The following is a 13,479-nucleotide window of genomic DNA, read 5'->3' as shown; positions in this document are numbered from 1 at the left end:
AGGAGTGGAACTGCTGGATCACAGAGTTTCACTAGAAAACCGCCAGCTTTCCAAAGTGTCTCTACCAATTTACACTCCTCCAGAAATATGAGGGATCCAGTTGCTCTACTTCTTCGCCTCCACTTGGTAAGGTCCGTCATTCTCACTTTAGCCATTCTGGTGGGTGGAGAGTCAGTCATATTTGCAGTGTCTGGCACGTAACTGGCACTCAGTCAATAGACTGTTGAATGAATGGGTAGTTGAACAGTGTAGAACCAGATAGCCTGGCGAGGGGGACACACACCCACGCACATGCACACGCGCACACACACACACACACACCCCGTTCCAGGGACGCCCCCACGCGCAGCGGTAGCACACGGGACACACACCCTCTCGCGCCCCCTGGCGCCCACGTGGTCTGAACGCACGGCCGCAGCCCCACCGCGCGCGTCCAGTCGCCCAGCTGCCCCCAACCTGCCTCTCGGCGGCGGGCAGGGGGCGCTGCTCGTCCCGGTGCCCCGAGGGGGCGGGCCCGGTCGGGGCGGGGTCGGCCGGCTTCCAGGCCTGGGCTCTCGCCGCCCGCGCCGCCCGACCGCTCCGGGGACGGGCCGGGGCGGGGCGCGGCGGCAGGAAGCGGGGCGGGGACTCGCGGAAGCCTTGGGGAGCGAGGGAGGGCGCGGCCAACTCCCGGAGAGACGACAGGCCGAGAGAGCGGCGCCCCGGCCTGGCGCCGAGCCTGAGCCAGCCGGACGGGAGGCGGCCCAGCCGCGGGCTCGCCTCGGCCCCAGCCCCGCCAGCATGGCCGGCCGGACCGTGCGGGCCGAGACCCGGAGCCGGGCCAAGGATGACATCAAGAAGGTGATGGCGACCATCGAGAAGGTCCGGAGATGGTGAGCGCTGCCCCGGGGCCAGGGACGGGACACGATGGGCCACTCCTCCCCCAGATACGTCTACCCCCCTTCGCCAGCTGTGGCCCCCAGGTGTTAGGTGTGCCTCCCAGCTGCGCCCTGGATCTGCAGGGCTCTATCTTCCTTCTCCTGGCTACACCCTGGGGTCTACAAAGCGTGTTCCCCAGCCCTGCCCTCCCGAGGCTGGAGCCCCCATTTATGCCCCACCCCCTGAAGCTTTGACACTCCTTTCGCAAGTATGCAGAGTGATCTTCATTGCTTTGGTCCCCAGCCGGGCCCATAGTCGCGCTCTCCATGTATATACCCCAGGGGTCTGCAGAGCCATGACCCCAAGTCACACTCTCTCTCTAGAGGCACCCCCTATCTATACCCTCGGGTCTGCAGGATTTCTCCCTCTAACTATGTCCCATTAGCAAAACTGCCCCTTCCCTCCGGCACCACCACCACCTCTACAGGTATCCCCAGATGTGTCCAGCTCCTGGGGTGGCTCTCTCCTCAGGCCTCTCTGACCCAGTCCCCCCACCGTCCCACAGGGAGAAGCGCTGGGTGACTGTGGGCGACACTTCCCTTCGTATCTTCAAGTGGGTGCCAGTGGTGGACCCCCAGGAGGAGGTGAGCAAGTTCTCCCACACCAGGCCCTTCCTCTGTGCAGCCTCAGGCAAGCGCCTCCCCACCCTGGCCTCCACCTCCAGTCCCCACTCAGACCTCAAATGCAGGAGCCGGGACAGATGTTAACAATTAGTAGCAACTCCGCCTCTTCCCCCTCCCCCCACACCAGACCCCGCTCCCCCCCACCCCAGTTCAAGACCTAATCCACTGTGCACAAGCTGTCCCCTCATGCAGGGCCTTCCGCTTCTCTGTGCCTCAGTTTCCTTATTTGTACAGCGGGGGCTTTGCAAGTGCTAACTAGAAAGCTGACTCTGACCCTTAGCCCTCTAACCCCCAGGAACGACGGAGGGCAGGTGGCGGGGCAGAGAGATCCCGAGGCCGGGAGCGGAGGGGCAGGGGTGCCAGTCCCCGAGGGGGTGGCCCTCTCATCCTGCTTGATCTCAATGGTATGTAGGGATGCTGAGATGTGGGGGGCTGTGGGGATTGAGGGAGGGGGCTGGAGGCCTCAGGCCCAACCCTTTTGGCTTTTGCTCCCACAGATGAGAACAGTAACCAGAGTTTCCATTCGGAAGGCTCCCTGCAAAAGGGCACTGATCCCAGCCCTGGGGGCACCCCCCAGCCCAGCCGCCCTGTGTCACCTGCTGGACCACCGGAAGGGGTCCCGGAGGATGCTCAGCCCCCACAGCTGGGCCAGGAGAGAGGTAGGACCAGGTGTCTCCCAGGAGCCCTCTCTTCTGAATCTTGTCCTCTCCAAGGTCAAAGCCACCAGCTTACCCCTCGACCTGCTCCCCTTCCTGTGTTACCTCCTTGGGAGGCCTTCCCTGAGTCCTGTGGAAAGTCACTGCCCTTCCTCTAGGGACTGTCTCCTTCCCCTGGCTTCTTAGCATCTGTGGATAACTTAGCACTGTCTGAGGTTTTCATGTAAATTTAGCTTTTTACTAGTTAAGTATCTTTCTCTGCCACTCCCACCTCATGTCGCTTCCTGAATGTTGGGCCCATATCAATCTTGTTCACTGCTGTATCCTCAGAACACCATGGAACACATAGTAGGTGCTCAATAAATATTTGCTAAGGAATAGATAATCGTGATAATCATAAGAGTGATTAATGATAAGTGATAATAACAGCTAATACTTATTGAGATCTTACTGTGTGCCAAGGCACCCTTCTGAGCACTTTCCATGTTTTATCTCATTTAATCCTTACTACAACCCTGTGAGGGTTATGATCTCCATTTAGATCATAAGAAACCCAGATGAGAAACCGAAACCCAGAGAGGTTAAGTAAGTTGCCCAAGCTCATACAGCCAGTGAGCCAGGATCTGGGGTATGAGTCCTCCTCAGCTCCTCTTTCTTCCCATAGAGTCAATCCCCTATCTGGTCAGATTCACCTCCCCAATGTGTCTGCCTTCCCAGGCTCTGTCATCTCTCTCACCCGCACCCAGCTTCAGCCTCCTCCTGGGTCTCCTTTCTTCCAGTTGGACCCACACAGCTACCAGAGCACAAGGTTGACGAGGTCATTTTCCTGCTTCAAAGCCTTCAATGGCTGCCTGTGACCTTTGACTTCTCAGCCTGGCGCTCCGGGCCCTTCGTGAACTGTCCCCTGCTGACCTCATTGTTCCCTTCCAAGAACACCATGGCTTGGGCCTATGTTCCGTGTTGTCTAGATCATACCACACGCTTGTGTACCTTTACTAATATAAAAACAATAATTGGCATTTATCGAGCACTTACTGTGTGCCGGGCACTGTAGTAATGGCTTTTCCTGTGTTATTTAATTCTTACAACAGTCTCAGGTGGTAACTACTGTAATCATCTCCATTTTACAGGTGGGGAAAACAGGCTTAGAGCAATTAAGTCACTTGCCCAGGGCCAGGATTCGAACCCAGGCAGTCCAACCCCAGAATCTGGGCTTGCCAAGCTTCTGTTCCCTCTGCCTGAAATGTACTCCAGCTCCCCATTTGTCTACCTGATCAACTCTACTCACCCGTCAAGATCCCACCTAAATGTCCTTCCTGTGTTTTCTTCCTGGGTTGCAGCTGGGTGACTGGCTCCCCCCTCAGTGCTCCCACAGCCCGCGGGCTTATGTGACTGGTGTGTTTCCCTCTCGGTCTGTGCTGTGGCACAGAGCAGCTGCTCAGGGAACACCTGTTAATTTCATGTTCCAGATCCTGGGGGCGTAACCGCAGGCAGCACGGATGAGCCTCCAATGCTGACCAAGGAGGAGCCTGTTCCAGCACTGCTGGAGGCTGAGGTGAGAGCGGCCTCCCGGCCGGACTACCAGGTCTTGGAGGGAATGGGGGCTCTGGGGTAGCCAAAGCCTTGGGGGCTGCACTCTCGAGGTCCAGGTGGGAAATGTAGACCGTGGACACAGCTAAAGGCTATTAGGCTGGGTTCTTGGGACTGAAAAGAAAAGGGTGTTTTAGAAACAAAATCCTGCGGGCTGGATTGGGGCTGATTTGAGACCATTAAAAGCCTGAAAAGATCATGGTGCACCTCCAAGTATTTTTTTTTTTTTTTAATCCTAAGTATGTAATTAGCTTAAGAAAGTCCCCCACAAACTTCTGACTTTTCCCACAAGGACTACCGTGATACGTTTTCGAGAAATATCAAATGTCAACTTCTTCCCCCCAAACGGTGTTGTTGTTGTTTCTGGCGCCCTACTTAATCTGCGTCCTGGGGCCCTGGCCCTGGGCTAGACTCCCGGGTCCGGGAGGGGAGTGGAGTGGAGGCTTTCGAGAAGGCATAGGCAAGGAGGCTGCACTCCTGGGTTTGGGTGGAGCTCATGCCTGTCCACCCTTCCTCTCCAGGCCCCTGAAGCTTACCCCGTCTTTGAGCCAGTGCCACCTGTCCCCGAGGCAGCCCAGGGTGATACAGAGGACTCGGAGGGCGCCCCCCCACTCAAGCGCATCTGCCCAAATGCCCCTGACCCCTGAGAAGCCGGCCTGCCTGTCCTGTCGCCCCAGGGGTCCCTTTGGCTTTTTACAAATAAAGACCCTTTTGTAATTTTGTGTCATGTCATTTCCCCGTCAGGGCTGGGGAGGGTCTTTGGAGACAGTTTTGTCTCACGCTCCATTTCTCAGATGGGGTCACTGAGGCTCTGAGAGGACCTACCTGTAGTCACACCCTGAGTCAGACGTGGAAGAGGGGTTTGAGCCAGGACCCTGCCTCCCCAGCACTCCCTCCACCCTGTCCTGTCCCCCTTACCTTTGACCCTTCCTTCAGCCCTCCTGCTCTGGGAATCCCAGGACCCCTTTTCTTCCTGCTCAGCCCTCCCCTGGGCCCAGCAATTACCAAAGCTCTGGGCAGCTAGGCCCGTGATTCCCATTCACACACAGGAACACAGAAGCCCAGAGGGACTTTGGGGCCTGGGATGACCCAACCCATTCCCTGCCGTCAGGAAGCTACAGCATCATTCCTCCCTGCCTCTGCTTAGCCATTCCTCCACTGGAACCCCTGCCCACACTTCTGGTTGAATCTTGCTTGTCTTTGGCTCAGTCACTACCTTCTCCAGGAAGCCTTCCCCAGGCTCAGTGAGTTTCCCCCCTTCGGGCTCCCACAACCCCGTGTGCTTCTTTCCCTTTGTCTCAGCATTTATCAGGCTGTTTGGGGATGGTTGGTTTGTGTGTCTATCTCATCCGCTAGGCTGCGGGCTCCTGAGAGCAGAACTTGGTCCCAGCCTTGCCTAGCAGCACACTAGGCATAGAGCAGTCACAGCAATTGTTTGGTGAATGAATGAATTAATGAATGGGCTGAGGCTCTCCAGGAAGGCTTCTCTGAGTAGGTGGCACACAAGCTTGACTCTGAGACATGTACCTCAGTGTGGTAGATCTGAAGTCAGAAGTCCTGGTGAAAGTCCTGGCTCTGTTACTCACTAGCTGTGTGGCTCTATGCTGGCTGTTTCCCCTCTCTGAGCCTTAGTTTGTTCATCTGAGCAATGGGGACAATAACTAGGCCTCATCTGCTGCAGTGGGTTGTGGGAAACTTCAAATAATATAAGGGTACCTTCACTCTGTGCCTGTAAGAGAGTCAGAGTCAGGTGTATTAGCCCTATTTTTATTTTTAACAAAGGAAGAGACTGAGGTTCAGAGAAGACCAAATTGAAACTTTAAAGAACTTTTAAAAAAATTCAGGGTGTTTCCTGACAGCAGCTTCAGTAGTAATATTTGAGCCAGGCTGGCCAGGGGAGCCAGGTGTGCAGTGATGTGGTACATTCATTTCTTGTTGCCGCCTAACAAATTACCACAATTTTAGAGGCTTAAAACAATGCAAATGTATTACTTTAGCATTCTGGAGGTTAGAAGTCCAAAATTACTCTCAGTGGGTTAAAGTAAAAATGTCGGCAGGGCTGGTTCCTTCCAGAGACTGTAGGGGAGAATCTGTTTGCCTGCTTTTTCCAGCTTCTGCAGACCACCTGCATCCCTGTGGCCCCTCCCTCCATCTTCACATCCAGCAGCAGAGCATCATCCAAACTCCCTTTCTGTCTCTGCTTCCATTGTCACATCTGCTTCTCTGACTCTCCTGCCTCCCTCTATTAAAGACTCTTGTGATTACATTGGACCCACCTGCATAATCTAGGCTAATCTTCCCAGCTCAAGATTGTTAATTTCATCACATCGGCAGAATCTTATTTGCCATGTAAAGTAACATATTCACAGGTTCTGGGGATAGGGCCTGGACATCTTTGGAGGGCCATTATTCAGCCTCAGCATATGTGGTAAAAATCTCAGCCATTTCTAGGGTGTGTGGGTCATCTCATTATTCCCCTGAATCACCTCATGTGGTAATGAGAGTGCTCTGTAAAATGTAAAGTGCTTTGTATGGATTAGTAGTACAGTGTTAAGGCCCAGAATTCAGGCTCTGGGTTAGAATCTCAGCGTCTCCATTCATTCACTGTGTGACCTTGAGCAAGTGACTTAACCTCTCTGTGCCTCAGTTTTCTCATCTGTACAATGGGGATAATAGTAACATCAGCCTGGTGAGATTATTGTGAGTATTAAATGAGGCAATACATGGAGAGAGAGTCCTTGGCTTGGTACATAGTAAGTGCTCAACAAATGGCAGCTGTTTTTCCTATTACCCCATTTTACAGATGAGGATATTAGGGGTTAGTGGTAGAGGCCAGAGACTCACCTGCCAGTGAGACTGGGAAGGAAGAGTCATTTCTGAGTAGGCTTGAAAGGCTAAAGTTTGAGTCTTCCCCATTCCTATCCCTCTCCTGGCCCAAGGCCCCAGTCCCCGGGCAGCTGTCCCTTAGCCCAAGCCTGCCCTCACCTTTTCTGTAGCCTACTCTGTAACCTGGTTTAAAAGCCACCTCTTCCATAGCCATATCCCTGACCATCACCTTGCCATGCCGTCCCCACCTCCTCCCCACATCCACACTCTCTTTTTGGAAATTCTTCACCCTTGGCTCTCAGGCCCTAGCCTCCAGTGCTCCGCCATTCTCTTCCCCTATGTCACTCTCTCCTTTTCCTGATTCCTTAAACATCTCTCGCTCTGGCCTAGCTCTTTTCATGAACACTCTCCCTGCTAGGTCCCACCTACTCCTTGAATTAATGGTTCCCAAGTCTCTGCCTCCCAGTTCTGCCCCCTACCTCCAGGGTCAAAGAGCCAAATGCCTTCACAGGACGTCCCACAGATCCTCAGCCTAGCCCTCCTCCCAACCTGTTCCCAGCATCCCCTCTGGGATTCCCCAGAAATGGCCCACAATCCCAGGAGTTGGCTAAGATGGGAGCACCCAGAAGTCAGAGTCAACATCCCATGAGTCACCCTGTCCCGTTAAGTCCTTGTCCTAAATAACCCTCCCACTTGCCCCTTTCTTTAGGGCCCCACTGTTTTGCTGGTGCCTCCCAGTGAGTTTCCCTGCTTCGCTCTGGCCCATCAGCAATCCATTGTCCACCCAGCAGCTGGGCGGTCTCAGAAACCCGAATCTGCCCATGATGCTGCCCGGGGTTAAAACCCTCCAGTCCCCTCATTACCTGCAGGATGGCACCACACTCCGCCTCTTCCTCCCATCCCTGCACAGCTACCCTTGGAACTGTCTATAATCACCCCCAGACACTTTGCTTTTTTCCTCACCTCTGCGGCTTTGCTCATGCTGTTTGCTCGGCCGGGAGTGCCCTTCTCGTCCCTCTTCATCTGGGAGATGGCTTCTTGTTTTTCAAACCTCAGCTTCCTGGTGTGGTCTTCTCTCCTCTCCTCGTGCCCCCTGTCCCCTCTTCTGCCGTTTCCCAGAGCATCAGGAATTCTCTTGTGACGGTCGATGTTGGCTTCGGTCTCCAGCACCAGACTGCAAGCTCCACGAAGGCAGGGGAATTCCTTTATTCATAGCAACGTGTATTTATTGTGCACTTACTGTTTGCTGGGTACTATTCTAGGCCCTGGGGATACAGCATAGGCAAGATGGAAAAATATCCTTGCCTTCACGGAACTTAGCTTCAGTAAATTAGATTATATGTAGAAAGTTAAAAGTACTGTGGAAAAAATAGAGTAAGGGAAGTGGGGAAAGAGCAGATTGCAATTTTAAATAGGGAGGTCAGGGGAGGCCTGACTGAGGAGACATTTGAGGAAAAGCTTGAAGGAAGTGAGGGAGAAAGCCTTGCACATATCTGAGGGAAATGCATTCCAGGAAGAGGGAACAGCCAGTGCAAAGGCCCTGAGGGGGCACATGCCTGGAAATGAGATCAGCGCCTCTGGAGCAGAGGGAGGAGGGAGAGAGTGGTGGGAAGTGAGGTCAGGTCAGCAAGGGCCTCAGAGGCAGGACAGGCACATACCCTGTCATTCAAACTTTGACGGTAAAAGAGGATGTATTAATAATTATGCCCAGATAACACGTGATATGGGATAACCAGGATGTAAGGTTATCCTGCTTGGAGGCCATCGTCAGGACTTTGGCTTTTATTCTGGGTGAGATGAAGAGCTATTGAAGGGGTCTGCGCAGAGGAGTAACATGATCAGACTTAGAGGGTTTTTTCCCTTAATATTTTATTATAGTTTTAAAGTTTACAGCAAAATTGGAAGAATTGTACAGGTAACACTGATGTACCTACCACCTAGATTCTATAACATTTTACTGTGTTTGCTTTATCACATAGCCCTATCCATCCATCTAACAACCTTTCTTATTTTCTTGGTACATTTCAAAATAAGTTGCAGACAATGGTATACTTCCCTCTCTACACTTCGGCATGCACGTTTTTCACTAGAGTCCAGTATTTATTTACAGGTTTTTCTTTTCCTGTAAAAAGAAAAACTATTCATATAGCAAAATGCACAGGTGTTAACTGTGATCCAGTGAGTTTCAACAAATATATAATTTGCATAATGCAAGCCCTTATCAACTATATCACTATCCCCCCCGGAAAGTTTCCTGTTGTCCCTTCCCTGTCCCCAGCTCCCTAGAGGCAGCGCTGTTCTGATTTTGGTTTCGATGAGGTTAACCTGTTGTTGAACTTCGCATGCGTGGAATGTATGTACTCCTTTGCATCCGTTTTCTTTCACTCCGCATAATGTTTTTGAGAGTCATCCACACTGTTACTTGGATCAGTAGTTTGTTCCTTTCTATTGCTGGGTTAGATGCCATAGACTTGTCTTTGACTAGGATCCCTCTGCTGGGTGGAGAGCAGATGGGTCCAAGTCCTCTGCCTGTTTCTATTTCCCCGCACAAGCCTGTCAAGCCTGGGGCTCAGAGCCCTGGATGAGTACATCCCACGGAGATGGATAGCCTTTTCTCAGGGACCTTTCTAGAATGTAGAGTCTATGGCATCAGTCCCCCAGAAATCTGGGGAGACAGAATGATATCAGAGGTAGGATCTAAGGTGACCAAGCATTCTGGTTTGCCCAGGACTTTCCCCATGTTAGCCCTTCAAGTTCCATTCCTGGAAATCCCTCAGTTCTCGGCAAACTGGGATCCCACCACTGCCCCTAGTCTCCCAGGCCCTTTCTCACTCCAGACTACACTTCCTTCCTTCTAAGAATTGATTTTCCTTAAACTCCAAACTGGTCTGCTGCTCCCTTGCTCTAAAACTTCCCATGGCTCCCCATGGCTTTGCCTGGCAACCCAAAGAATATACTCAGCCTATGGCAGTGGTTCTCAAACTTTGCTGCATATTGGAACCACCTGGGAAATTTTGATGTCTGGCTTCTACCCCCAGACATTTTCATTGGTATAGGATGCGACTTGGGCATTGGCCCCACAGGTGTGACTGGTTGGTGACCCCCAGGTCCCCACACAGGGCAAGTGAAAGGGCAGAGCACAATAACTTACTTTCCATTCCCTTATATTCATCTGTTGGCAGTGGCTTTTCTGCCTGTCCCCTCCTTTGTTCCTCCAGTCAGCTCTGGGATGCAACTGTGGTGTAGTGAAGGGTCAGGATGCAGAATAGGAATGGAGGTATTCCAGATTCAGTTGATTTGTACTAACTGTGTGATCTTGGGCAAGTCATTTCCCTGTCTAGACCTTAGTTGCCTCATCTGAAACATGAAGCCAATATTATCTTTTCCATAAACAGTAAGTCCCCTACATACGAACCTTCAAGTTGTGAACTTTCAAAGATGCGAATTGCGTTCGCACATCCAATCACGTAAGTTAGTTCACGTGTCTGGCGTACATTGTCACCTGCGTGCATCCTCTACAAGTGGTTGTGCTTTTGTGTACTTTACTGTACAGTATTGTATAGGGTACAGTAGTACAGTATCTTTATTTCAAGCCCAGGATGTCTGGAAGCAAGTGTAAAAGCAGTGGTGTTGTAGCTGGTACTGCTAAGAAGCGCCAAGCGATAATGATGGAAACAAAAGTGAAAATAATTGAGAGAGTGGAGCGAGGTGAAAAGATGGTAGATGTCGCTCGTTCTTATAACATGAATCGTTCAACCATCAGCACGATTCTAAAGAACAAGGACAAGATCATGGAACATGTGAAGTCTGCTGTGCCGAAGGTGTCGACAATAGTATCGAAGCGTGGAAAAGTGATGGAGGAGATGGAGAAACTTCTCAGAGTGTGGGTGCAGAATCAGCATCAGCGTCGAGTCCCGCTCAGCTTATGCTGATTCAAGAGAAAGCTAAAACCCTTTATGAAGACTCAAAGAAGAAACACAGCGAAGAATCAGAGGGTGCATCTTTTAATGCCAGCCATGGCTGGTTTCATCGGTTCCAGGCTAGAGCCAACCTTCAAAACCTAGAAGTAAGTGGTGAGGCAGCGAGTGCAGATACGGTAGCTGCGTGGGAGTTTCCTGAAACACTTCAAGAAATTATTGATGAAGGCACGTACTGTACTAATGAAGACCTGATGGAATTGGAGGCCCAGAGGAAGGACGAAGAGAGACAAGAGGAAGAAGAAATAACTGAAGGACCGAAGAGATTCACGATGCAGAAAATGGCAAGGGGATTTTCTTTATTTGAGGAGGCATTGTTAGTTTTTGAGGCACAGGACCTGAACGTAGAACAGTACACGAAGGTTGCAGCAGCCGTTCAGCATGCAATCCAGTGCTACCATGTCATCTACAACAAGGAGAAAAGAGCTACTACCCAGACATCACTGGATCGTTTTTTCAAGAGGGTTGATATAATTGAATCCAGCAAGGAACCAGAACCTGTGCCATCAACGTTAGGCGTGAGTGAAATTGAAGCTTGCCCTCCGTCTCCTATTGCTGAGGATCCTTCAGCTCTACCATCTCCCACCTCCTCTCCCTCCTCCAGTCAGTAACTCTTCTTGCCTGTTCACTTGATACCAGCCCCTGTATGCCAGCTGTTGTAGTGCACTGCTGTACTTTTCAAGGTACTGTACTGTAAAATTGTTTTATTTTTTGTGTTTGTTATGTATTATTTGTGTGAAAAGTATTATTAACCTATTACAGTACAGTACTATATAGCCGATTGTGTTAGTTGGGGTACCTAGGCTAACTTTGTTGGACATATGAACAAATTGGACTTACGAACCTGCTCTCGGAATGGAACTGGTTTGTATGTAGGGGACTTACTATATATATATATATATATATATATATTTTTTTTTTTTTTTTAAATCTTTTCCTCATCTATCTTTGACCCGTGTCAGGAGCAGAGTGAATCAAGTGCAGATCACGCACGGAGAAGCTGTATGTAAACCAAATTTTTGTGAAGCGAATAATATTTCCGATCTTTAATTTTTAAAATCACCGGTAGGACTACAGGCACTCTGGGAAATTTAGGAAATGCAGTGCTAAAGACACGAAAGTAAAAGTCTGTTGTAATCGATTATAACCCCAGTTGAGGTTTTACTGTATCTATTTTAAGGTATTGTGAGGGAGCCAGAGAGAGTCGGTTGGGATCAATGAAAACAGCCCTAAATGGGGCGCCAGGGCTCTGGTTCAGCTGCCGTGTGACTTCAGTCACCTTGTCTGTAGAACTGGACCCACAGACCCGGCTCCTTTCCCTGCCTTTGGTGAAGCTTCCTGGAAACAAAGGAGGGCAGTGCGCCTCGGAAACGGCCGAGCGCAGGGAAGGCGCCCCGCGGCGTCTCAAGCGTTAAGGGCACCGAGCGCCCAGCCGGGGTCCTAGAGAGGCCGCGGCGGACTTCCGGTGCGGGCGCTCCGGACAAGATTTTTCCCGGGGCTGCAGGGCTGCGGGGCGCGGGTGGGGACTGTTCCGCCGAGGTTGTGTCTGCTCTACAGCAGCAGATCAGGGTCACCTAGGCCTGGACCTGCGGACGTGTCCCCTTCCCCCGAGTTCCTGACCAGCATTTTTGACCGTGGGCAGCATCTGAGACCCTCTGGGCCTTTGTCTCCCCGGCTGTAATGCCGGCGTGAGGACCCCGGGACTAGCCGATCACAGTCGGTTTCTTTTATTTACTTGCCCCTGGGAATCCACTGTCTCCCCATTATACAGTCCAGGAAACCGAGGCCCAGCAAGAGAATGTGACTTTGGAATGGCAAAGACAAGCTTTCCCACCAGTGTATCTAGTCCGGGCAGAGGCATAGTTCAAAGCCACATCCCTTGATTCTTAGCGCTGCTGCTCCAAGAGTTAAAGGACATTTATGATGAGAGCCACTATTGAAAGCTTACTTTGTGTCAGGAGCGGTGCATACATACCTCGGGAGATGTCCACATTTTACAAGTAAGAAAAGTGAGGTTCAGGGCGATTTTCTCCACAGTCATGATGCAGGACAGTGGGTGAGTAGCGAGGGTTATAAACCAGGTTTGTGCGACTTGACTGGCAGATCTGTTTGGGGGAATATTAGCTAACATTGAGTGCTTATGACTGAATCCTCTCATAAGGGGGCAAAAGCTTACCACAGGGAGATGATGGGGAGCGGGGGGTGCTCACCGACCTGGTTACGTTAAATAATAGTGGTCCTGGTTCAGGTATCTTTGCATCCTTTCATTTACCTCAAGGAGAAAAAAAATAAGATTTAACAGTTTTCTCTTTTTACTAACAACTTTTATTGAGAGATCATTCATATACCATACAATTCACCCATTTAAAGTGTACAATCTAGTGGTTCTTTAAGTATATTCAAAGAGTTGTGCAGCTATCACCACAGTCAACTTTAGAACATTTTCATCACTCTCAAACCATACCCATTAGCAGTCATCCCCATTCTCCTCCAGCCCTAGACTGTCACTAATCTACTTTCTGTCTCTATAGACTTGCCTATTCTGGACATTTCATATACAGCCATAAGTGGCCTTTTATGACTGAGATAATCTTCTTTTTTAAACAAAGTCCAGGCCTTGAGCTCAGAGCTTTGGCCTATAACCATCGCAAGCGAGAATTGAATACCATCGTTTTGATTTTGTTGTATTTATTCTTTACCATTCTAGGGTAAGTGATAGGTACTTCCTGTTTATGGTAGTGATATAAAGTTTCCTTCTTGAATAGATGTTTTTCCATTTTAAAAGTTGATATTTTTAAAGGACAAGATTAAGCAAATAGTAGGGATGGTGTACAAGTGTCTGAAGGTTGGGAACATGGGATGTGAAAGAAGTTTGGAAAACACTAGGTT

The 13,479-nt window shown here is 50.6% G+C and overlaps 1 protein-coding gene across 1 annotated transcript; it reads left to right on the top strand.

Moving 5' to 3' along the window:
• The first annotated feature begins 541 nt into the window (after window positions 1-541).
• BCL7C (BAF chromatin remodeling complex subunit BCL7C) lies at window positions 542-4,504 on the top strand. The gene is made up of 6 exons (XM_061209570.1): window positions 542-872; window positions 1,424-1,502; window positions 1,837-1,945; window positions 2,039-2,200; window positions 3,667-3,752; window positions 4,309-4,504. The coding sequence occupies exons 1-6, from the start codon at window positions 781-783 to the stop codon at window positions 4,432-4,434; spliced, it is 654 nt and encodes a 217-aa protein (XP_061065553.1). The 5' UTR covers window positions 542-780; the 3' UTR covers window positions 4,435-4,504.
• Window positions 4,505-13,479: the final 8,975 nt, after the last annotated feature.

Source organism: Eubalaena glacialis, chromosome 13, assembly GCF_028564815.1.
Source record: "Eubalaena glacialis isolate mEubGla1 chromosome 13, mEubGla1.1.hap2.+ XY, whole genome shotgun sequence".
NCBI lineage: Eukaryota > Metazoa > Chordata > Mammalia > Artiodactyla > Balaenidae > Eubalaena > Eubalaena glacialis.
This window is presented reverse-complemented; position numbering and strand designations above follow the sequence as displayed.